Genomic DNA, 26,168 nt, shown 5'->3' on the forward strand with positions numbered 1-26,168 from the left:
ACTGCAAAGCAATCTGACATATCCGGTCATGTTGCAACACAGTCATCTATTCCGGCACTCCAGATTTCCCCCACAGTTGAAGAAAGCTTGAAGAAGATTCTGCAAAATCATAACACTATTATGGCCATCTCTAGTACAGCATAGGGCAGTGATCGAAGAGTTGGGTAAAGAGGTAAAGAAGATGAGAAATTTGCAAGCCTCTAAGAAGTCAGTGGACGAGCTTCAGAGCCATGTTACCAAGCTTGCAGCAGCCGGAGACATTCCATTTGATATGCTGATAGACCCGCACCACCCAGGCCCAGATCCTACAGCACCAGCTAGCCAGTCTGAGGAGCCAGACACTACTGAGGCAGTCCGTCAGATGTTCACTAACCCATTCACTCCCGGCCTTGAGGATGATGAGATCCAATTGGATGAGGATGAGGTCGGTGCCAGTGCTGGGGACACAGAGAGATGGCCACAGAGCCATATAGAGTTTTCTTCACTCTCACCCTTCTTTTACCCTTATTTTGTTAAGCATTGGGGATAACGCTTATTTTTATTTGGGGGGGGGGAGTTTCTTTAACACATCTTGATGAGTATGTATTTTGATAACTATGAGACATTTAGCCTGTAATTAACTTGTTATTATTTTCTTCTTCTTTCTCATTATGTATATATTCTATCTTATCTCTCATTATGTATATTCATTACGCTTTCAATAGTTTGCTTTATAGATTCTTTATCTTTATGTTTGTCTTCTTTCTTTTTTTGAATTAGTAGATTTTTTTTATTTAATAACTTCTTTTTATGTTTTAGTGGATAATAAGCCTTTGGTTTTCTTAATGACACGGTTCTTTCCAAAGGTGATTTTTGTGTGAACTGGGTGACTCTTCCCAACGACGGATGGCGTGACAACCTTCTTAAGGGATTGAGTCTGTTTTCAAAGGTAGTAGTAGTAGATTTTTTTGGATTTAATAACTTCTTTTTATGTTTTAGTGGATAATAAGCCTTTGATTTTCTTAATGACACGGTTATTTCCAAAGATAATTTTTGTGTGAACCGGGTAACTCTTCCTAACGATGGATGGCGTGACAACATTCTTAAGGGATTGAGTCCATTTCCAAAGGTAGTGGTAGTAGTAGGGGTGGCAGCAGTGGTAGTAGGGGTGGTAGCAGTGGTGGCAGCAGTGGTAGTAGTAGTGGTAGCAGTAGTGGTAGCAGTAGTGGTAGCAGTGGTGGTAGCAGTAGTGGTAGCAGTAGTGGCAGCAGTAGTAGTCATGCTCGAAGAGTTAAACATGCTTCACTTGGTACCAACACACTTAACTGCATGCTTATGGTTAAAAATAAGATTTTTGGAAAGAAATAGCTCTAGTTAGTGACTTTGTGACTCTTGTGTTGACTTAGGCTATCATCGAGTGGTTTAACCGAACCATAGTAATTTTCAATCTTAAATATGGTTATTGTGGGCCCTCAACTCTATCTTTTTAACAATCCAGTTGCGTGAGAGGTGAGATGTTATTGTTGCAAGTCCAAGTACCCGTACGAATGGTCTAGAACTTGCCCCGAATGTGTTTCTAGGCAAAATTTTAAGTTTTGCTTGGATTGAGAAGTGATTGTAGGCTTTCATTGACCCGCTTGAAGTTTTCCATGGCCCACCAATGTTGTTATCCCTATTCAACACATTTGAACCTAAAATCTTTCTCATTTGATAACCATGTTACAAGCCTTTACCCGTTTTGTCGTGACCCTCTCTTGGCACCCGAGCATTTCTTAATATAAGTTTGGGGGACAGACGAGGAACTTGAAAGAGGTATCAAGGCACAAAAAGAAAAAAGAAATGATGAGAAGAAAAGGCAAGAAAAAGGAAGAACAAAAAGAAAAATGCAAAAAGAAAGTGAATAAGGTGAAGAGTTGAAGGGATTCAAAGAAATGTAATGAGGAAAAGCATGGAGAAATTAAAGAAGGAGAAAATGAATATCATGATCAAGAAAGATTAATGTTAAGTCTCCCTAGTTCCCCTAAAGAAAAGAAAATGCCTTAAAGAATTGGCAAAGCATGAGCCAAGAAAAGAAAATGGAGTGCTTAAGGAAAGATGAACCCGTTCTATCATAGCATATCCAACCTTAGTCCAAAAGCCTTCATTGCATTTCGAAAAATCCCTACGTGAATTCAAGCCGAGTGAGCGTACATTAGTGGTGATCTACATGAGGGGCAAGCCTATGGTACTTAAATCTGTACTTGTGACATTCTTTTGAGAGAGATGAGTGAACCTTTGAGTGCTAAATTCTTAAGTGAGTTAGGCAAAGGAGAGTAGAGGAGGGGGAGTTTGGGATCCACAATGACCTACATAAAAGAGCGAGCTTCCTTGATGAATAAAGTCAACTCTTGATGCTCAAGTGTCACAATAAAACTATTTGTGCTTAAAAGTTTAACATGTTGCCTTGTTAATAATTCATAAGTGGTGTGGGTAATTGTTGGTCCCAATTGATGTGTGAGTGACTCACTTTGAATTGCTAAAATGGCTCTTAACTTGTGGAGGTGGGAACCACTTTATTTGCTTGAGGACAAGCAAAAGCTTAAGTCTGGGGGAGTTGATAAGTGGGGATTTTGACTACTTATTAGCGCTTTTTAGCTTTCGTTTTAGTCCAAAAGCGTTTAATTATTTTTCCAAAAACTAATAAAATGTGCTTAATTGCAGGAATATTGGAAGATGAACTCCCGAGATGAAATCCAACTCAATAAGGAGTAATTTGAACTTAAATACATAAAGGCACAGAAACTCATAAGTGCAGACAACAGAATTCCATCTGCGGCCGCAGGTTATAAAGGAAATTCCATCAGAGATTGGTGCAAAGTGCGGTCTGCACATGAATTGTGCGGCCGCAAAAGCAGATCCAGAAGCAAAGTTCAGAGAAGATGCATTCCAAGTCTCCAAGAAGTGCGGACCGCACAACAATTGTGCGGCCGCAGAAGAAGAGCTATGTGGCCGCAAATACAATTGTGCGGGCCGTAGAAGAGCAAGGTGCGACCGCATTTACAATTCTGCGGACCACAGAAGGAGTGCATTGCGGCCGCGGTTCAGAATTATGCAGCCGCAGATTTCCAATCCTGTCAAGCTGAAAAAAGTGCGGATCGCACATAGAATTGTGCGACCTCAAAAACTTCGAAAGGGCATTTTTGTCCGAAATTTCTAGCCCTGTATAAATAGACAAGTTTCACATTTTTAGGTTAACCTTTGACATCAGCTGCTACAGCAGCCGTTTCCTTTTACTCGTTTTAGTAGTTTTTCATATTTTGAGCTATTTGAACAAATATGAGTTTAATTATCTTTTCTTCTATTTCTTCCATTCCAAGCATGAGTAGCCAGATTTTTACTAGGGCTGTGACCCAATCCTAGTGTGTAAACTTAATGGTTATTTAATTTAATGCTTGTTTATGGTTGGGTGTTTATTATTTGGCCTTGTTCTTGCTTTTATTTGTGGAATTAATGATTACAAACATTAGTTCATGCCTATTTGACTTGGTTTCTACTTGAGAAAGAGAGACTTAGTCTAGAAAAACTTGGCTAACAAGAAATTGGATCAATCAAGAGATTGACAGGCCCAATTAAATGGTTGAACCTAGAGATAGTAACAACCCGACTTGAGCTTTTATCAACTGTTTTGTTCAATACCCATTTGGACTTGAGAAAGCCAAATTGAGCAAAATCACTCTCTGACCGAGAGGTATTGAGTGGGTAATTGAGTGTTGATAGCTATAATACACCCCGACCAATAAAAAAAGCTTTAAAGTTTATATCCCATTAGGCAATCATCTAGGTGAAGGTCATAGCCCTAGGCTTTTTACAATATTTGAAAAACAACAAAAATAATTTCCTAGTTTTATTTCTCAACGTGCAATCGTAGTTCAAATTAGATTTCAAAACAACCAAATTTTGCGGAAGAGTAAATTTAGATATTCAAATTCACACGCTATGATATATACTACTAACTCCCATCTATAGCTCCATGCGGAATTCGACTCCGACTCTTGTTGGGTACTATTATTGCATCGACCATTTTCATAACCTCAAATTGAGGTGTGAACTTGGACGAGATCAACGACCACAGCAAGAAAGCTTACATCGGATGCAAACTTCAGGAACCGGGTAAGATTCATGAATTTTTAATTGCTAACGCAGCCTTATTTACTTTTAGCCATGCAGATATGCCAGGTATCCCAAAGAAAATCGCCACGCACAAATTGAACGTTGATCCACTCTACCCCCCAGTGAGGCGATTAGGCGTAAGTTCAACTCCGCAATTAATGATGCAGTACGCGAAGAAGTGGAAATATTATTGGAAAATGTCTCTGTCAGGGAGTCAAAGTACCCCCAATGGGTCACCAATGTAGTCTTGGCGAAAAAGAAGAACGACAAGTGGCGGATGTGCGTAGATTTCACTGACCTGAACAAAGTTTGCCCCAAGGATTCATTTCCATTACCTCATATCGACCAACTCATCGACGCAACAGCCTGGCACGATCTACTAAGTTTCTTGGATGCCTACTCGGGCTATGATTAGATCCTCATGGAGGAAGAGGACCAAGAAAAGACCACCTTCATCACCTACTAGGGGACGTACTACTACAGGGTCATGCCTTTCAGACTGAAAAATATGGGGCAACTTACCAAAGGTTGGTGACAAAGATGTTCAAAGACCAAATCGGTAAAACGATAGAAGTCTACATCGACGACATGCTGGTCAAATCCAAAAGGAAAGAAGATCACATCGACCACTTGTGAGAAACCTTTGGCATACTCAGGCAATACAACATGAAACTGAACCCCCAAAAATATGCATTCTGCGTGGCCTCAGGAAAATTGTTGGGTTTCCTAATGTCACAGCGAGGTATCGAGGTCAATCCTGACCAAATCAAGGCCATCAAAGCTATACGAAAGTACTTGACCACCAAAAGATAGGTCCAGAGGTTGACTGGACATATCGCCGCCCTTTCGAGGTTTATTTCATGATCCTCCGATAGGTGCCATGAGTTCTTTGGCGTATTCAAAAAGGAGAACGGCCTCCAATGGACCTTTAATTGTGTCCAAGCCTTGGAGGAGTTAAAGGTGTACCTATCATCGCCACCGTTGCTTTCAAAACCAGAACCGGGACATCCCTTCCTCATCTATCTCTCAGTGTCCGAAGTAGCTGTGAGCGTAGTCCTGGTCCAAGAAAATAAAGGTACGCAATCTCCCATCTATTACATTAGCAAAACACTAGTCGATACAGAGACAAGATACCCCCATCTTGAAAAACTGGCGCTGGCCTTAATCGTAGCTTCACGAAAGCTTAAACCATATTTTCAATGCCACCCCATCTCGGTCATCAAGACTTTCCCCTTAAGAAGCATTTTACATAAACCTGAGCTATCGGGCAGGTTGGCCAAATAGGCCATCGAACTCAGCGAGCACAATATTACATATCGTCGGCGAACGGCGATAAAGTCACAGGTCCTCGCAGACTTCGTCACTGACTTCAGTGCAAAAATAATACCCGAAGTCGAAAAAGAAGTCGTCTGCGCTTCTACCCTAACATAAGACCTCTGGGTCCTGTACACCAATGGCGCGTCTAACGCGTAGGGAACTGGGCTGGTACTCGTACTCGAAGTCCCAACAAGTGAAGTGATTCGCCAGTCCATAAGATGATCGGACATGACTGACAACGAGGCCGAGTATGAGGCCATAATTGTAGGACTAAGACTAGCACTCAAATACGGGGCGAAGTGGCTCAGATTGCACTGCGATTCTCAACTCGTCGTCAACCAAGTCACATGGACTTTCCAAATCAAGAAGAAAAGGTGACAAAAGTACCAGACCGAAATCTGTAAGCTACTACCTGAGTTCGACGAATGTCAACTCGACTAGATCCCTCGAGCATAGAACACCGAGGCAAATGGCCTTGCCAAATTAGCCGCAGCCACCAAAAACATTACAACTGGAGAAAGGAATGTGGTCCACCTCCTCAACTCGTTAATAGATCAAATCGAGGTAAGAACCATAAACCTGACTTGGGACTGGAGAAACCATATTATTACATATTTACAGTATGGCGTACTCCCCAACGATAAAAAAGAAACCAAGAAGCTGCGAAGGGAAGCATACAGATGCATTATCATTCACAACGACCTGGAAAAAGGGACATATGGCGGCCTCCTAGCGAAATGCTTAGGCCCAAATCAGACGCGTCGTGTCCTTGAAGAAGTACACGAAGGCCACTGTGCAGCTCACTCCGGCAATCGAGCTTTAGTCAGATACCTCATACGGGCAGGGTATTATCGGCCCACCATGAAAAAGGAGGCCACAGATTTCGTGAAAAAAAAGTGAGCAATGCCAGAAGAACGCCCCAATGATCCATTAAGCAGGCGAACACCTACACTCATTAACTTCCCATTGGTCGTTCATCAAATGGGGAATGGACATCATGGGCCCCCTCCCGGCAGGACGAGGCAACGTACGATTTCTCTTGGTTTTAACTGATTATTTCTCTAAGTGGGTGGAAGCAGGAGCATTCGCCCAAATACGCTAACAGGAAAGAAGGTCACCGACTTTTTTGAAACATGGCACATCAAAAGAATACTCTCAATGCCTTACCACCCCGCGGGCAACTGGTAAGCAGAATCCTCCAACAGGTCAATACGGAACATCATGAAGAAGAAACTCGAAGATGCCAAGGGACTGTGGCCGGAAATATTACCAGAAGTACTCTGGGCCTATCGAACAATGCCAAAGACGAGCACAGGAGAAACACCATACTTGTTAGTCTGTGTGACTGATGCAGTAATACCGGTCAAGGTCGAGGAGCCTAGCCTAAGATACTCCCGTGAAAGCGGACCCCAGAACGATTACAGTAGAATGTAGGAACTCGACGAAGAGATATGGCCTACGTGAGAATGGTCGCCCAAAAGCAACAAGCAAAACACTATTATAACAAAAAGGCAAAAATCAAGCCACTCAAAGTCGAGGACTACATGCTTAAAGCTAAAACACAAGCAAGCAAAGACCCGCGAGAAGGCAAACTAGGAACAAACTGGGATGGACCCTACAAAATCACTGCAATAGCAAACAAAGGTTCATTCACACTAGAAACAATGGAAGGAAAGCGAATACCAAACAACTGGAATATTACACACCTCAAGTACTTTAACTTTTAAAGGATAGTGTCCCCAAAGTCGTACTCTTTTTCCCTCACTCGAGTTTTGTCCCAATTGAGTTTTCTTGAGGACGTTTTTAACGAGGCGATGACGGGGATACTTCAGGATTGAAGTGCACACAGACAAAGGCACTGGACGACTAGTTTATTGCTCGACCTCTCAATACTTATCCAGTTCGACCAATGAAGGGACTAGATAGACTGGGACTAGGACTAAAATGCCAGCCAGCGCCCGAAAAATATTTAAATCTCTCCAAGTATATGAACAAAGCACAAATACATGAAGTTTATTTTTGTTCTCCTCGAGCATAGGTTACATTCGACCTCGTTCAAATTAATACCTATATCGGCCCTCAGCCAAAACTAAGTGCAGGTTACATTCGACCTCGCTCAAATTAACGCCTATATCATCCCTCAACCACAACTAAGCGCAGGTTACATTCGACCTCATTTGAATTAATGCCTATATCGGCCCTCTACCACAACTAAGCATAGGTTATATTCGACCTCATTCGAATCAACACCTATTTGGCCCTCGGACATAATAAAGCACAGGTTACATTCGACATCGTTTGAATTAACGCCTATATCGGCCCTCAGTCATAACTAAGCGCAGGTTACATTCGACCTCGTTTGAATTAACGCCTATATTGGCCCTCGACCATAACTAAATATAGGTTATATTCGACCACGTTCGAATCAACACTTATTTGGCCCTCGGCCATAACTAAATATAGGTTATATTCGACCTCGTCCGAATCAACACCTAATCGGCCCTCGACTATAAATAAACATGCGATGTGTTCGACCTCGTTCGAATCAACACCTACTGGCCCTTGGCCACAATCAAACCTAGGTTTTGTTTCAACCTCGTTCTTTTTTTTTCTTTTTCTTTTTTTATTCCCTCCCTCTAAGAGCTCTCCAGCTTGCTCTTGGGGTGACGCGAACTCACAACCTATTGGTTGGAAGTGAATGGTGCTCACCACTTGAGCAACCCACTCTTGTCAACCTCGTTCAACCTACTTGAATAAAGTGATTATGACTAAGGCAACCAAGAAACAAATTCAAAAAAATATACAAACCCGAACAGAAGAAAAAGAATCAGGTACGAGTAACAGAACTAGCATTTCATACTTAAGAATATTTTTACAAAGGCTCGAAAACACGCCCACAAAAAATACACAAGTCTGCGGCTAAACAAAAAAGAAGGAAAGGAAAAACAGCTAATCGCCGCCTAGCCCAGCAACGTCATCAGCTTGATCGCCTAGGTCATTTCTATCTTCCCCTTCATCATAGCCATCACCAACGGGATACTCATCCTTATACCAGTTGTCCTGTTCAATCTGATCCACGCCCGCATCCTCTTCGGCATCACCGGCCTCTAATGTAGCGGGATCATAACCATAAGCAACCCAAGCTCTACGTGTCTTAACATGAGCATCCTCGAAGTTGGATTCTAAAACAGTTCCCGCCCCCATCAGATCTCTAAATATATCCACCTAGGCCTCGGGGTGAATCATTCCTCGTGGAAATCCGACGAAACATTGGGAAAAGCAGAAGTACGGGAAGAAAATGGCCGAGCCAATAACTGTGCCTTCTCGTCCTTGAGAGCAGCAACTCGATCACAAAGGCCTGAAGCCTCTTTTTTTAGCTCCCCTATCCGTTCATGAAGTCGCTCCTATCTGAGCCTGGCCGTCTCTAGAGCACTCTCCCGCTCAGAACGAAGAATGTGGATCACGATCTCCAAAGCATCTGATTTCCTCGCAGCCCCCAACCGGGCCAACTCTGCCTTCTCTAAATCCGTTGCATTCTCAGTGACCTCGCCACTTAGAGCGTCCGCTTTGAGTTGACACTCCTCGAGTTTGGAACGCAATGAGACCACTTGGGCTTGAAGATAGGCACATTGGGCCCCGACCCCCTTGCTCACCTCAAGCTCTTCTTCTTTATCCCTTGACGCCCCCTCGAGAACACCGCATTTTCTGATGACTCTTACCAACTCGTAATCTTTCTCCTTTAATTCATCTCGGAGAGCTTGGAAATTGTCGCTCTCATCGAACCGTCTGCAGATCTCGCGGTGCTTATTACGGTATTCACGATATTTTCGCTCTATCTTCTAAAAAATAGCCTTACACCTCTCCTCTCATCGGGCGCTCTCAATCTCCAAAATCACACTGAAATAAAGAGAAATAAAAAATAAAGAGTAAGAACGAAACTTTGAACTCGACATACAAAAATGAAAAGGGATCGAAAAACTTACCCTAAGAGCGAGGCCGATATGTTCCTGGATAAAATGGCATCCTTCAGTTTTTCAATGGTTTTACCCTCCACATCAAAACAGAGGGGACCAAAATAAGGGACCATATCCTCCGTGTCAACCAGCAAATCCCGATCCATGGGGATCGCAATAGTCCGCGTGGTCCCCTCCAACCTCACCACGAGTCAGGAAAGTCCCTACCTCATCATCCTCACCTCCCCGGCTACGCATTTTCCTTTTATGTCGGCACTCGAAGAAGGATTCTCGGCCGGTCGCGAGGCCGATGGCTCATCTTGCTATAAGTCATCGGGGACTCTCGCTGGTGGCCCTTCAAATTCCATCACAGTCTCAGGAATAGACGTACCCTCTTCGGCTTCAGACGATGGCAGAATCACGGGCAGTAATTCGGCATTATCCTTAAGTTCTATGGTTGTCGTTTCTCGGACGACGAAATCCCCCATCACCGAATTCACAGACCGGATAGCTCATTCGCCAGCATCCACTGATCTCCTCTTGCGGGGAAGCAAATACCACCACTCGACGACGATTCCTCTTCATCGCCCTCGTCTACTAGACGATGCAAATAGGAAGTCGGAAGTTCTACTATTGATGTAGTCGATGGCCGAGCAGACCTATCCGCGGCATAAAAAGGAAAAGAAGTAGACAACCAGGCAGGCCCAGTCACGGTCATAACAGGAACAGATTCCAAAGAAGAAGTAGCCTTCCTCTTACGAAATGCAGTAGGACGAGCCCTCGGTCTCCTCGAAGATCCTCGTACTGAAAAAGGAAGATTAAAAGATTGTCACTTCCTATACAAAACTATAACGAGCAAGCGACCATGAGGATATATATATATATATATATATATATATATATATATATATATATATATATATATATATATATATATAGATAACTCACTGGTCGCGGAAGATGCAGGCCCGAACTTCTTGAGAAAGGCCGGCCATTCATGAATCCCCATTGTGTGAGGCAGAACCTGGCTGACCCAGTCATGAATGTCCGACCAAAGGAGGGGGCGTAGTCTCAACTGCATGAAGAAGGGACGGAATGTCAGACTATGACTAAAACATGCAAAACAAATGCTTGACAAAAAAGAGATACTTACGGGCGTAATTCCAAGTCTGAGGGAATCTGCTCGCGTTGGCCACCACGTCCTCGGTTTTGATGCAAAAGTAGTTGAGCCAGAACTGACGATTTTCCTTGTCGTCCATCTTCACCACCAGATATTAACTTCCTCGATGGCGAAGGTGCAACATCGTCCCCCTATAAAAACTAGGGGCGAAGCGATGCATCAGGTGGCAGAGTGTGACCCCGACCCCGTCCAACTCCGCATATTTCGTAAACATGCGGATAAGCTTGTAGATGTATGGAGAGATTTGGGGCAGGCAAATGACATAATAGTGGCAAAATTCCTCCGCTAACGGGAGAAGAGGAAAGGAATAACCGACGTAGAAAAGATACATATAGAACGCGCAATACCCAAGGTGATGTATTTGTACCACATCGCGCTCCGCTGGGATCAGATCAATATGGGTGGGAATTTTGAACTTTGCCCTAAGCTTAGCGAGATTGACCTCTCTCATCGCTAATTCCGAGATCTCAGGGTCGTTCTCAGGCGTCTTCGAAAAGTCGGACGCAATTTTTTCACTACGAGAGATTATATCCTCCACTGTAGGAAAATTCTCATCTTCAATGGCAAATAAAACACTATCATCATGAGGAGGCATACACACTGCCAAAGGGATAGGGTCGGTTGCCATGTCATAACCAGAGGGTACATTAACCATATTTTTGAGAGAAGATGTTTTAAGTACAGAAGGGTTGGAAGCAACTGGAATCACCAGAATCAAGGGAGTGGATACGCAATAACGAAGTAAAAAGAAGACAAGGATTCGATATGAAGAATAGAGAAGAAGACACAGGGATTCGATGTTAAGAATATGCAAAACACAAACGAGTGGTCTCATGTCCTTATTTATAAGAGTTCAAGCGTCATGACCAAGAAATCAGGCCATCATTACCCAGTGCAGGTATCGAAATGGCATGGGCATGAGAAACAACGCAAAGCAACGGAAAAATACGCCATAATGACGCATGATGTCATGACGTCATTCTGAAACGATACGACCCCAAAGGTTGCGGCTCACGAAAGGTCATGTTGTCACCTCGTCCGAAACACCACTGCTCGACTTGCTCGCCCCATTTTTCCAACCACGATAAACAGAGTCCGCTCATCAAGGCCGTCTGGGGTCGGCCTTAATAAGCGGAGAAACTAACTTATAGGCTAAAATCTGCCCTAAGGATATTTAGCGTAATACGACATTAAGGAAAGAGTCAGTCGAAGTCGACCAGGAAGCAGCAAGATTCATGGTCGAGATGTCAACCATGATCGAGGTCGAGCATTGTGTAAAGAATAGTAACGACTAGTATTCAAAATAGAATATTAGAGAGAATATTCTGTTGAATATTCTATGCACTTATACTATTAGGGTTTGCTAGGGATATGTGTCAAATATACAAGGGAAAAAGAAAAAGGAAGAGTGAGATGTAATATTCATTTGATAAGAACACTTTTTAGAAGAAGATTCTCTCTCCCTTATAAAAATACAAAGATTACCTTTTTAACAAGATTTTGGATCATATTATTCCATAACTTTCCACCATATCCGAGGATTAATCAAGCAAATCTTGGATCTATCTGTCATTCATCATTGTCAGGAGAAACATTCGTCAAATCCATCAATTATTGGGTGAATCATTCCTCTTATTTACTTAAATATCATTTATTATTATTTATTTCTAGTTACACCTCCATTATAAGAACACTTTTCAGAAGAAGCCCTCTCTCTTGTAAAAATATAAAGATTACATTTTTAACAAGATTCTTGCTCATATTATTCCACAACTTTCCACCATATCCGATGATTGATCAAGCAAATCTTGGATCTATCTGTCATTCATCATTGTCAGAAAAAACATTCATCAAATCCATCTATTATTGGGTGAATCATTCCTCTTATTTACTTAAATATCATTTATTGTTATTTATTGCTAGTTACACCTCCATTATTGCTCACACTTTAAGAATATTTTGTACTTATTGTTACCAACCCTTTACGGGATCTGTCTCCTTGTCCCACACGTTTTCAAGATTTGCATCTAGAGTTATTATCTTTAACTGGATTTAACTCATTATTACTTAAATTTAATAGTTTAACCGAAAATTACACTTTTTGATCAAACAAGTTACTGAAGGCATATTTAGCATATTTTGGTAACAACATGGGTAGATTTAATTATCCCAACTATTAACATATGACAATTTTTAAATCATATCGCTAAAGTTTTAAGAAGAAATTTGATCAGTTTCCCTATTTATATTCTTACAGTAAGTCTTCCTTTATAGATAGAGTCAATTGAACTTTTGGCAACAACATGGTATGATAGGGTGGATGATTTCCTCCCCTTTTAATTTGAAAAGTTGAAGTAGAGGAAATCACTTGAGAATATAGTTCAATTCATTTCGTTATTTTGAGACGGTATTGTTGAAGGAAGCAGAGTTTCTTCGTTCTCCTTTAGGTCAAATTAGTTCTTACTCGTTTTAAAAAAAAAAACTAGTTTCTATTGCACGTGTATCTTTTGTTAAAGTATAAAGCTAAAAAATAAATATTGTAATACATAAAAAATAGAATAAAAAGAGAAACATGTAACTTTGCGGACCACTGAATCAACCTTGTTAAAATTGTAGCAATCCTTGTTTTCTTGTTATGGGTAATTTTGTTTCATAAAAGAGGACATAAATATTACCAATCGTGTTTGGTTGCCATTTTTGAGTTCCATATAGGAAACTTGTCAAATTTTTCTGATCGAAGGGTGATCATATAAGAGTAAATGTGCAATGAACAATACAAAAGAACCCAATATACACAATCCTCAACTCGCCTCCCTGACCCTATCTTATCCAGTTTCTTGCATTTTATATTGTTCTTTTTACTCATACAAGAACAGTACTACAATTTTGAAAGATCAAAGGAAATGTAGGAGAGTTCTTGACATTTATTCTAATTAGCAAATATAATATACATACAAATTGTACCTGATTTTTCTCCTCCACCACATTTTATCCTTGCATCAATGTAATCTTGACTTTTCGAACAATCACGCAAGAATCTAAATTACTTCTAACTTTTTAGCCCCGAACATGACTGATTTGTTTCACCTTTTCTTGATAAAAACAAATGTTCTTGCATCAATATATATAGTGGTTTGGGCAAATTAAAGCCGAAACAAAAAGATAAACCTAGTATATGTATGGACAGTTTCTAATTTGCATTTAATAAATGCATTGGTCTTGTATTGAATTAGTCGAATGAATTTAGGCTCTAACAATAACACCTACAATAACTATAGGTAGATGGAACAATTTTCTCATATTACATTCACTTTTTTTAATTTAAAAGTAATCATTTAATGAAGGGTTTTTCTTATTCAAGGACAAAAAGGATCGACTAACTTTTGAGGGATATTTTAATAATTTAATTTTTAACTTGGGGTTTCATACTTATAATATATATATATATATATATATATATATATATATATATATGGGATATGGGAAAAGGTTACGACTTTTAACTTGGGGTTTCATACTTATAATATATATATATATATATATATATATATATATATATATATATATATATATATATATATATATATATATATGATATGAGTAGGTCGGATATATGATGATATATTTATTCCTCGAACGTAAAAAAGGAATACTACTAACAAATAAGTGAAAAATGGCAAAAGGGCCAAATATACCCCTCTACTTTTATCTATTGTCTATATTTAACCTTCATTATACTATCGGGCCAAATTTACCCGTACCGTTATACTATCAGGCCAAATTTACCCCTACAATCAGCAAACTTATAAAAATACCCTTTGATCTGTTAAGTAATCCAAAATCTCCCAAATTTCTTTTATTTAAATCACTTGTTGTTCTTCTTGATCAACTATTTCTAAAATAATTAGTATTTACCTGCTTTCTAAATTAGAGGAAAAAATATTAATAATACAATCGAATAAACAAAGTATAGTAAATTAAAAAATCCTAATTAGGTAATTTTTCTAAATTATAAAAGTATTTACAACATCCCAATTTTAATGAATTCGTTACACCAAATGTATGGAGACTTTGCAAGTATTAGTGATTGAATATGAAGTTCCTCGGAGACTTTACATTGTCTAATTCAACTTTGCTTTAATTAAATACCCACACATTGTGCACTCTTAAGTTAGTCGATCGAACTTTATACTAACGAGACAATGACAAAATATATTTGAATATACATGTACATACATAATGATCAGCTGCATATAATACACAATAAATAGATCCACTAAATTCTACGGTGTGTATATGATTGAAAAATAAATAAAATTCTAAACCAATTTTATTTATTACAAGAAGAGAAATGGGTGCATTGGTAATTAAAAAAAATTATGAATAATTTGTATAGTTTAGTAACTTTAGCATTCACATCAATAGTAATTTTTGAAAATAATAAAGCAAGAAGAACAACAAGTGATTTAAATAAAAAGAATTTGGGCGGATTACTTAACAGATCAAGGAGTATTTTTAAAAGTTTAGTGATTGTAGAGGTAAATTTGGCCCGATAGTATAATGATAGAGGTAAATTTGGTCCGATAATATAATGGAGGTTAAATGTAGATAATATATGAAATTAGTACCGATAATATAAAAATTTGGGACATAAGAAAAATGGGCCCCAGCTGGCACGCCAGGTGATGTAACAATGGACGACAGCTGTGCACGCTTTCTTCCCGCACCGGCAAATCAACAAAATCAAACAAACTTTTTAAGACATCGGCACTTCCGCCCACCATTTCTTCTCCGGCATTTTCACATCTCTTTTCACTAACCGTTTCATCGCCGACGATGTCACGTTTTCTATCAAATAGGGGAGAAACTCAACCACAAAAGGTTCGTTTCGATGACGACACGATTCCCGACGACGGCGAAGTGGGTGGAACTTTGAAGTTGAGGATCTCCGATAGCAACGTCACGGAAGATCAAGAGCCTTTTATGGGAGTCAAAGTCCGTAGAAAAGCATCCATTCTTAGAGATTATGTGGGTGATTATCTTGACGTGCCTTCTCGACCTTATCTCATGAAAATTCTCGAGAAGCAAGGTATTCTAAGATTCTCTTGATTTTATTTTTGGTTATTGTTTCGATTGAATACAAAGCTGTGTTAATTTTGGGGGTTTTAATTTAATCTCAATGCGTTAAGTTTGAGCTTTTATCTTTGACTTGATGTGACCTGTGCTTATGTACTGAATATCAGCCGCATGTTTCTTGCTAAGACCTGTTCTTTGTTAACCTTGTACTGAATATGTGCCTGATACAGCTCGTTTACAGAGTTTAAGGAGCTGAGAAAATCCAAAAATCTGATTTACATCATCCACAAAGTTTAAGGAGCTGCATAGGTTGAGACTTTTTTTCTCACATTGTCCTGTGTAATATAGGCCTCCTGTTAAAGTATCAAACTGAAGCATGCTATGTTCTCTGCATATTTGATTTTTCTGAGTAAATTCTATTGCCAATCTTCAGTTATGCTGTTCCTATTTATAAGGAGTCTTAACATTTTAAACACAGTATCTTCTAGTTCTTGCAACCTCTATTGCCTGCCTTCACATCACACTATTTATGTTCATCAAGTTCGAATACCTGATTTGCTTAGAAGGCTGTCAAAAACTATCTTGGTGGAAGTTATCTTCACTCTCAAGACAACAGGTTCTAAAGGAGATGAATATTCAGGGCTCTTGTATATGATAACTTGGATATGTCTATGTTATTATGTGGAATTTCTTCGGAGTTGGATGATATATCTGTTGGAAAATCAACAAAAACATTATGTCCAATCTACGGTTAACATTTGAACGAAACATAACACAAACTTTTTCATACAGGCCACCAAAACCCCATGTTTGTCCCTGTGTCAAAGAGTAGGTGAAAACTTTAATTCTAGGCCATTCTTTAGCAAGTTATGCATGAGAGTAGTCGATAGTACCCACAGTATTATGAAATCAGCTTAGCTTCTTGTGTGATGAGCTTAGCTCCTAGATAGGTAACCAATTAGACTCAGAGTGCAGCTTCAGCTGCAAAAATTAGCCAACCTGTGTAATTTAATGTGAGAGAATACTGCTTCTTGTGCCCCTTATCAGATTTAACTTGGTGGAATTGATTCTTGTGGATCCTCCATTTTACATATTAAAAATTCTCATTTAGGTTGATCTGTTTGCCTATTGCAGGTGACAAAAAGGTTCTATTTGCAGACAAAGTTCTGAAGTTTACAGGCTCAGGGAAGATGAAGCAGCGGATTCTCCTTATAACTGATTTCGCCGTCTACATTGTAGACCCAGATTGTGGTGCACTTAAAAGGCGGATTGCCCTGGCAGCTGTTGAGAAGCTCTGTCTGAGTGAATTAAGTGATAATTTCTTTGCAATTATTATCCCGACTGAGTATGATCTGCTCATGGCCAGTACACGGAAGACAGAAGTAGTAACAACCTTAGTAGAAGCTACCAAGAGTCAATCTGACTATGAACTTGATGTTCTCTTCTCTAATAGGTAACTTCAATGGTGCAGTGTCATTTTCTAATTCATATTTGAAGTCTAAATTATTCTTTTAGTTGTATCTCCTAATTAGACAAACTTTGGAGTTGCAATGTGGACAGACATCTCCAGATATTGTTATAGATTCTTAGGGCAGTGTTGTTGAAGAAGTGTGGATGATGGGGTCAAGGTTTCTATAGTATGGGATAAAGATTGAAGACTTAGAATGTCTGCCTCAATTTTAGGACCTGCTCATATCCCAGCAAATAACTGTCCACCCTACTATGAATGCTCTCAATAGTTTCTGGTATATCGCTTCTAGACCACTAATATGTCAAACTATCATGATTGTAGATGCTGACCTTCCAATTTGCTTTCTCTAATCAAGCACTTTCAGTTGTGACCATCTAAGAAACAATGTACGATGTAGACCCTTTTTTAACGTTTTAGATAAAATATATTGAGTTTCTCGAGGATGATACATGGGAAAACTGAATCATATGATGAATCTTAAATCAAAGGAGCACCTTTGTAGGTGATGGAAAGGTTGAAATTGCTTGTTCTGGACACAGAAAAAGGAAAAGGGTGTGGGGTCGGACGGGGTTGGAACTATGTTATCACATGATTAGAGGTAGATTAGCATTCTATTGTCTCTAGGCATCCGGTGGGAACTTGTATATCTTTACTTGACACTGAGATGCTTTCTTGTTTGAAATTTTGGTGCTAAAAATTGTGATATTATACACATTTGAATTAACACAGATTTCATATGACATGATCAGTCTAGCATTTGGGCTATGTAATGTTTGTTGCTCGTGATTATTTATTTTGTCTTGAGCACACATGGTGCTTCTTTTCCTCCACCTCTACCTTGGATCTTTTTTGTCATTTCCATCCCCTTAGGTTTTCTTCCTTCAATTACTTAATACTTATATTGTTTCTTATCTTAATCTTGTAGGTTTGAGTACAATGCATCTTCTGTACTCATTAAAGAAGTTCAATTTGAGGAAGTTGAAGGTTGGTTATGGTTTTACAACATTTTTTGTATTCTTTCTGTGTTACTAGCTTTTTCTGCAAATTGTGGTTGGGCTTAATTTGGCAATTGAACTAGTATTTCTCTTGCTGAGTGTATTTTTCCTTCTCAATTTCAGGGGGTGTGAAAACAAGAATTTTGCGGAAATGAGCAACCCTTAGCGTGTAATGGTGTGAGAACATCAACTGCTCACTAGCATGCCTGCAAATGTGTCTTGCTATTTGACGAAGGAGGAGCCGGTTGTATCATTCAATGTGGAAAGGTGATCGATTTTTACTTATCAGAGAACAGAAAAGTAAAAGGGACAAAATGTATTATTTTTATCATATGAGCTAGTTTCATTGCTCTAGCTATGCATGCCCGTCCATTTATATAGCTTGTTGCCGTGTTGTAAAGCTGTAGAAGTTTTCTCCTTTTCGTTTATTTTCTTTTTATACTCTCCAACTTTAGTTTGTAATATTGTAAATTTTCCAATATATAAGATGAGACTGTTTGGTGGCTATAATAGTTGGAAAGCACTAAGTTATTCAGAAGTTTCTGCACCTAAGGGTAAGATTGACTTAAACCGTATAAAACATCGAAGGAGGAAACGACCAATGTGGATTTCTCATATTACAGTAACAAGACAGCCCATGTATTTATAATAAATAATGCTGGCAAGTTGATATTTTAAAAGACAAAAGGTGGAGTGCTCTGGACATAGAAGCCTTCTTTACGGCACAGCAATGACTAATGTGGAATTTAATGACTACATTTTTATACGTTTTAGTATTCTGAAGTCTGCGCAACCATGTGCAAATAAATTCCATCACAAAAATTGTGCCTATTTGACTTGTATTCTCAAAATTATTTTCTGGTTATTTAAATATGTGATTATTCGCTAATTTATCTTAAAAAAGCAACTCTGCTGAAATAATACGGTCATAATGTCTACCATCTCTATTTACTAATACTAAATAGGATTCGTTTGGTTTAAAGAGCAACCTCACAAGTAACAACCCCATACAGTTTGGTATCTGCGTTATTTCACCAATAATTTTTACTTGTCAAAGGACAAAATGACGAGGAGCATGGTTTTGTTGCTCTAGTTTTTCCTGCATATACATTAATCTGGCTGTTGTTGCTTTGTTGTAAATCTTTTTAAGTCTTCACCAATTTTTGCACTCCAACTATTCTTTGTAATATTGCGATTTGCCCGATCATAGGAGATTCTTTGGTTGCTGACTTCAAAAATCTTGAATACGTAATATATACTCAAGGCACATGTTATATACGGACAGAAATTGTATAAACATCGAAGATGAAATGACCGTTATGGCTTTAATATAATGCAGTAACTAGGAAGCCTATTCGTAGTAAATAGTGTACGATCAACCTTTATCATCTATTGCAACTGGGGATTTCAGTACTGCAAAAATGGCCCTGCTCCAAATGTAGAACGGACCACATGCAAGTTGATGTTTAAAGAGAAAAGTAATGACCACTACAGAGATAGAGCAGAGCAGGATTTTCTCTAAGGAGATCAAAATATAAAGAAGTAAATATACGAAGAAGCCAAAGAGATTTAATAAATAGTATATATACATTTAAAACAAATTTGAACTATGTAAATAGTGTGATTTTTCGGCCAAGAGGTGTCAATCAACTCCCTTGGACAAGGGTAGCTCCGCCCCTGAGTAGAAGACTATTTTTGCGACCCAGCAATTACTACTATGGAACTGTAATACAATGTAGCATCAACCAGTTCACATATTATGAAGTCTCCCCTACCATGTGCAAATTCATTCCATTACAGCTCAAAGGTACCTGGTGGAGTATATTTTCCTGTTTGGTTAGTATTATCAAAATTATGACTGATTGATTAAGTAATGATTGATTGATAATTGATTAAAATAATCAATGCTTTTCAAGTACAAACACTTTGGTATTAGCATAAAAATTAGTACTAATTTTCTTGTATTAACTAGACCTAATTAAGTGATTGAATCAGTTATCTTGAAATAATCCAAATCAAACAGAACTGTATACTTTCTGGAAACAAGCTTACTAGGAGAAGATCAAGTAGAGAGAAATTAACTATTTAGCATCACAATTCAATTTGGTAGCTGAAACAATATTTGGCAGAAGCTCAAGAAAGGAAATCTAAGATGGAAAAAAAACTCAAAGAATTACCAGCCATGTCTTTAAACTCGTAACAAAGAAACAATGGACGATAGACAACAGTAACTAATCTCTAAATAACAAGAAATATCAGTGTATAACCGAAGACGACCTTATTTCAGTCATCGGCGGAGTCAGGTTGGGAGTAGAACCTTCAGAGGATGGCCGAGTCCCTGTATTCACTCTTCTAACACCCTCTACCATCTTTACTACTTGTGGCATTTTTGGTCTCTGGTCTGGCATTCTGGCTACACAGGACAAACCTATTTGTAACATCTCTACCATTTCTTCTTCTATATTAGGATACTTCAAAAGCTCCACGTCGAATACCTCTGCAGTCCACTCCTCACGAACGACAGAATGTACCCATCTGACTAAGTGGACAACCTCATTCGTACCTGTGGCGTGTATAGGCGACTTTCCAGTGAGAAGTTCAAGCAATAGGACTCCAAAGCTGTAGACATCGGAGGCTTGGGACACTTTTCTTGAGTCTGTAACTTCTGGGGGTTGATAACCTGCAGCCCGCATGACTGGTGGAACAAGTGGACTCATTATAGTTGCCAAGCCAAGATCAGAAATACAACCGAACCCATGGGAGTTGAGGAATATGTTTGAGGATTTTATGTTCCCGTGGACAAGCTTTCCACTAGACTGTCCGTGTATATGAGCAATGCCTCTAGCTGCACCAATGGCAATTCGTAGTCGGCTATCCCAGTCTAGAGGAATCCGATCAGCAGACCTCTTTGCTGCAATTGAAAAGTGCATTAGATATATACTGATAGGAATACTTGAAGGAACCAAATCTTATTGGCGATTATTTATGATAAAAATGAAATTATGAAATCTCATTTGTCTTCTTTATACTCTTCTTCAAATCTACATACTATGTGGTGCAAGGGATTCCCAACATCTCGTAGAGAAAGAGTATGTAATGTAGAATTCGAATAAGAGTATATGACTTTCACCTAAGACACCATCCACCTAACAAAGATGAGTATGCCAAAGCAAAGTTCTCCCCAGGGCATTATTTCACTGATATAAGCCAATAGCGAAAACCTCTCGACGAACATGATATTCTTGAATTTTGACGAGTTAAAACCAAAGTTGCACTTAAACTGGACCTAAAAATGGCAATTAATATTATGACATTAGGACGCTTATGCTGTCCTATAAGCTATTGACAATAAAAACTATCAATGAGGACTATGACAGCAGATACTCCATCCTAATGGATTCAGTGCTAATTGGTATTACAGCTAGAATTAGCCAGCAAGCAGGGCAAAATGCTGAAAAATTGCAATGCTGCACAAGACACATCATGCCTAGAAATGATATGAATTATCTTTTTGGTCCTGATAATCAATTCTCTAGGGATTGGTTCAAGAACCCAAAAAAAAAAAAAAAAATAGTAGTAGAAGGTGCGTGATTAGCATACCATGCAGCATTAAAGATGCACTCCCTTGGCTGTAAAAATCATAGACCATGAGCTTCTCTTCCTTGGAATAGTAGTATGCCCTCAGTGGAGCCACATTCTCGTGCCTGATATTGCCAACAACCTCCATCTGCTGCTCAAAATCTTTTCTTCCGACACTCTCCTTCAACCTCTTCACCACAACTGTTGTAGAATCCTCCAAAGCTGCCTTATATGCAGTGCCAAATGTTCCCTTTCCAAGCACCTCCGCTGAAGCTCTCAACAGATCTTCAAGGTCAAATGCAAGATTACAACCCTCAAAGAATACAAGATTCCGTTCTCCATGTTGACTGCTGGAAGCTCCTTTCCAGACCGACGCTTCTTTCTTGACTGATTTCTCTATGGTCCCATTTTTACCCTCTTTCTTCGAATATTGCATAATCAGCACTGCAGCTATTACCAAGAAACCTAAAACACATCCTCCAATTACGATCCCAAGTATTGCAGGTTCACGGAGTTTTAAAGATTTCTTTTTTGGCTGGACAGTTGGAGGAGGAACTGGAGGAAGTGAAGGTGATGGATTTGAAGGAGAAAGCCGGTTACCAGCAAAAGCCGAACCAGGAAACCTTTGAAGAGAATTGGGGACATTTCCAGTGAAGTCATTGTTGGATAGATCTAATAGTTGTAAACTAGGAAGATTGAGATCAGGAATATTGCCAGAGAGTGAATTATTAGCAAGAACCAAAGCAGTCAAATGAGTCAAGTTTGAAACTGAAGAAGGTATACTCCCACTAAAATCATTATATGACAAATCCAAAACCGAAAGGCTTTTCCAAGCAGAAAAATCAGCAGGCAATGAACCACTAATATTATTGGACTGAAGATACAGAGAAGTCAAATCTCCAAGGTTTGCAAACTCAGAAGGGAAAGGTCCACTAAGACTATTAGACCTCAAACTCAAGATCTGAAGAGCAGATAAGCGGCTTAGAGTGTTTACAGGAATCGAGCCGCGGAATCCAACTCCAGGTAATCTAACTGCTATAATTCTTGAATTATCATGATTGCAAGTGACTCCGGTCCAAGAATTGCAAGCAGAAGTTTGCACATCCCAATTCAGATAGCGAGAGTGGTTAATATTATCAAGGAAATCAAGAAGCGCTTCTTTGTCTTCAAATGGTTCACTGCTCGCTAACCAGAATAGAGTTGAGCAGAATAAAACTGACAAGAAATGGAACTTTGTGCCCATCTTTTCCTCCTCTAAACTAAATTACAAAAGCATCAACTACTAGTAACGGCCCCCCTTCATTTCTCTATCTGAAGATATAGAAGAAACGGAATCAGAGTTAGAAACGGCATAATGTTCATTATTCAGTATAAATAATTACCATTAAAAATCAGAGAACCGTTTTTTAGCCATAAATGCATGTTTATAAGGTAACTAATGTTACGTAGACACTTAAAAGACTAGTTTTTTGGTCAACCAAAGCAAATTAATAGAGAATATAGCTAGAGAAAAGCAAGAGTTTGGTACAATTTCTGCCCACATTTACTGACTAATAACTCTTCTTCAACTTTTTTTCCCGAGTCTTCTATTTGAGCTGCTAGAAAAAGAAAAAAGGAACTAACAGGCATTTTGTGTTCTTCACCTATGTCCAAGCATAGACACATAAAAAAGATACTAGAATTTTCAATGTTTCTTGATCTTAAAGCAAAGAATGCAGAATTTGAAATGTCGGTAATAACAAAAGAACATTGGAATGAACCTGAATATCAATACCGATGTTGCCAAATAGCATCACACGGCGAGTAATTCCTTCTCAGATAGATTCCCCACAAAATTCAGCCAAGATCAGAACTTGAATAGCAGTTATCAAATTTAGCTTTATTGGGAAAAAAAATCAAACAGCTGGAAGAGTAAACGGAAAGGAAGGAGTAGATGAAGGGTACAGTAGAGGAAAATGATGGAAGTAAATGGTGCAATTAGTAGCTTTGGGCAGAGGAGGAGAAAATGATTAAATGAGAACTGAGGAGGGGGGGAGTGGGTGAAAGGAGACAGAACAATAAATGATTGAGAGCAGTTTGAAGAAGAAAGCAAAAAAGCAAGCAACCAACAAATAAAGAATTTGGTTTTGCAAAGAAGCGAAAAGAGTGGGAAATGCACGTGCAGACAAAAGCGGAACTACTGTATGAACAAGTTATTAACACACAAGTAACTACTCACATTTCTTGAATTTACTACTATACAGTATACAATACTGATAGTCTAGAAAAAAGGAAGAAAAGGGATTAAGGGGGCTAAAGAAGAGGGAAGTTGGGGGGGGGGGGGGGCAGTGCACGTGGTTCCAGTGGGGCAGGGAACACCAGAACAGCATTATCCACCATTTCCGCCATTTTTAAGCTGCTCGCTCAATAAAGAAACACACCTTACAAATGAGAAAATTAAAGGAAACTTACCAATCTTTAATCACGTCCCCCATGTTAGTAAAATCCAATTGGGTGAAGCTTTATTAGGTGAAGAGAGTGGAATACTGCACTTTCACATGACTCATAACTTACTCTTAGGTGATTTCTTGGTTCTCATAAGACATTTCATTTTCTTTGTGACAAACATATCTTATGTAAAAAAAATATTACTACTACTTAATTGGCAAATGGTTTAGTGGCCCTGTTTAATTTATAAAAGAATAAAAATACAAGTGTAAAAGTTTTTCTATTTCAGACAATCAAACAACCCCAGAAAAATTAGACCCATAATGTAACGTTAGTAAACATTTAGAGAAAGGTATATTTTTAGCCACTCCTAAAAAATAATAGTCAATATAATATATATATATATATATATATATATATATATATATATATTATACATTTTTTGGTTAGCAAATAGCTAGTAATTTAATTTGATTAATCAATTTTATATTTTACCAAAAAATTTACGTATCATCTTTACTGAATTGATATGTGTGTGGGCAGCTGGTCTCGTTTTGGCATATCCCCCCCCCCCCCCCCAAAAAAAAATAGTCGGTCCTACATCCTGTTAAATGTATTAACAAACAGTTCATACATTAGTTGAAATGCATGGTTCGAACACTACTACTATATTAGAACGGTAGAACCTTTTTTGTTAATTTTCTACTACTTAATACAACAATTTAAGTGCATTTTTAGTTCTTCCCTAAATTAGTTTAAAGTGCACTAAGCAGGCACTAAACAAATATGTTTACGCGACACCTCATTTTCTGCATATTCGTTGGCCTACCTTTGACAATCGGGCATGTCCCACAAACAATATGTGACATGTATATAGGATGGTGAAGAATAAGAAAATAGAAACAATTGACTTTTAGTTTTTAATTCCCACGCTTCCTTTCCCTTTGTCGTTTATATATAGGTAACACTGACTGATGGAAATAAAGCTTTAAGGATACATTTTTCAGTTTATTTTAATTTTACGGTTTTCTGCTGGTTGCCACTTACTAAAAGAAGGGTTTCATGACATAATTTTGATAATTAGTTCCCATACAAAAACAAATATTTGTCAATTATTAATGTCTGAAAACGAAATACTAGTACTGTACAAAGGCAAGAATCCTAAAGCAAAGTGAAAACAGGTTGAATAGGCCAATCGGCTGTAGAAAGCAAATAATTAAGATTTTATGTTTATAAGTTTGTTTACCCTTAAAAATGGATAACAATTAAATTTATACGCGGTTTTAAGGATACGTGCACTAATTCAATACAAGTGATTAATGACGTTAGATAAAACAAATAAAAGATATAGTAATTAGCCAAACCAGCGATGATAGTGAGTCCGAGCTCGGTTAAAGGCTTAACAAAGAACATGCCTTCGGTTCCGAGCTTGCATTTATGAAGAACTTATGAAGGAAAACAAGAACTTTGAATAACTTTTAGAAAGAGAGAGAACATAAGTATATTGCCTTGGTATGTGTGTTACAGTGTCCCTAATGAATAATTAGATTCCCCTTTATATAGTAGGGGAGTTTTACCCTAGGTACAATTCTAAGAAAGGCAAAAATCTTTCTTTTCGCTAGTCACTGATTTTCTGCCGATACGGGTCGAGATTCGCGCCGTGATATCCGGTTTGGGCACGAATATCACTGCCATTTACTAATCGTGTGCGGTCGTTTGGTAATGCTCTCCGAGGTCGTGGGACTGGAACCGGACCAGGGGCACGTGGTCTCCAAAGCTCCGAGGCCAGGTGCTTTGCTCGGGCCCTGATACGAGAGGCTCGGGGCTTTGATTCTGATTTCTTATAGTCACGTCCTTACTCTGTTTGCCTCACCGGAAAATCGGGGTGCTCATTAGACTTGGTTTTACCCGTATACAGATAGTCCCCTCATTTCTTAAAAAGTAAGTTTGTCGAAACGATGGGAAACGATAAATGTTCTCCGGCTCCTTTCTCCGTACGTTACGATGAAGGAGCCGAAACGTCCCATCAGTCGCGTCGTTCT

At 38.8% G+C, this 26,168-nt stretch overlaps 2 protein-coding genes across 3 annotated transcripts; one reads left to right on the plus strand and one right to left on the minus strand.

Annotated features, from left to right (window-relative positions):
- The first annotated feature begins 15,301 nt into the window (after positions 1–15,301).
- On the plus strand, positions 15,302–18,630 carry LOC107823343 (uncharacterized). Its single transcript, XM_016649970.2, has 4 exons — positions 15,302–15,667; positions 16,789–17,107; positions 18,051–18,109; positions 18,244–18,630. Exons 1-4 carry the CDS (start codon positions 15,415–15,417, stop codon positions 18,273–18,275), a joined length of 663 nt encoding a protein of 220 aa, XP_016505456.1. The 5' UTR covers positions 15,302–15,414; the 3' UTR covers positions 18,276–18,630.
- A 1,557-nt stretch (positions 18,631–20,187) lies between these two features.
- On the minus strand, positions 20,188–24,289 carry LOC107823342 (putative inactive receptor kinase At4g23740). 2 transcript variants are annotated; one of them, XM_075251949.1, is made up of 3 exons: positions 24,151–24,289; positions 21,721–23,010; positions 20,188–21,031 (listed from the first exon to the last, which is right to left on the minus strand). In XM_075251949.1, the coding sequence occupies exons 2-3, from the start codon at positions 22,940–22,942 to the stop codon at positions 20,376–20,378; spliced, it is 1,878 nt and encodes a 625-aa protein (XP_075108050.1). In that variant the 5' UTR covers positions 22,943–23,010; positions 24,151–24,289; the 3' UTR covers positions 20,188–20,375. The 2 variants fall into 2 exon arrangements, with proteins under 2 accessions (XP_075108050.1, XP_016505454.2); XM_016649968.2 differs by lacking the exon at positions 24,151–24,289 and adding an exon at positions 23,460–24,017.
- Positions 24,290–26,168: the final 1,879 nt, after the last annotated feature.

This window comes from Nicotiana tabacum, chromosome 4 (assembly GCF_000715075.1).
Source record: "Nicotiana tabacum cultivar K326 chromosome 4, ASM71507v2, whole genome shotgun sequence".
Classification (NCBI taxonomy): domain Eukaryota; kingdom Viridiplantae; phylum Streptophyta; class Magnoliopsida; order Solanales; family Solanaceae; genus Nicotiana; species Nicotiana tabacum.

What these genes read in the sequence shown, in the direction of transcription:
- LOC107823342 (XM_075251949.1), bottom strand. Translation starts at nt 22,942, where the DNA reads ATGGGCACAAAGTTCCATTTCTTGTCAGTTTTATTCTGCTCAACTCTA. An exon ending in TGCATCTTTAATGCTGCATG is followed by an intron (nt 21,032 to 21,720) that starts GTATGCTAATCA and finishes TTTCAATTGCAG; the next exon opens with CAAAGAGGTCTGCTGATCGG.
- LOC107823343 (XM_016649970.2), top strand. Translation starts at nt 15,415, where the DNA reads ATGTCACGTTTTCTATCAAATAGGGGAGAAACTCAACCACAAAAGGTT. An exon ending in GATGTTCTCTTCTCTAATAG is followed by an intron (nt 17,108 to 18,050) that starts GTAACTTCAATG and finishes TTAATCTTGTAG; the next exon opens with GTTTGAGTACAATGCATCTT. An exon ending in TCAATTTGAGGAAGTTGAAG is followed by an intron (nt 18,110 to 18,243) that starts GTTGGTTATGGT and finishes TCTCAATTTCAG; the next exon opens with GGGGTGTGAAAACAAGAATT.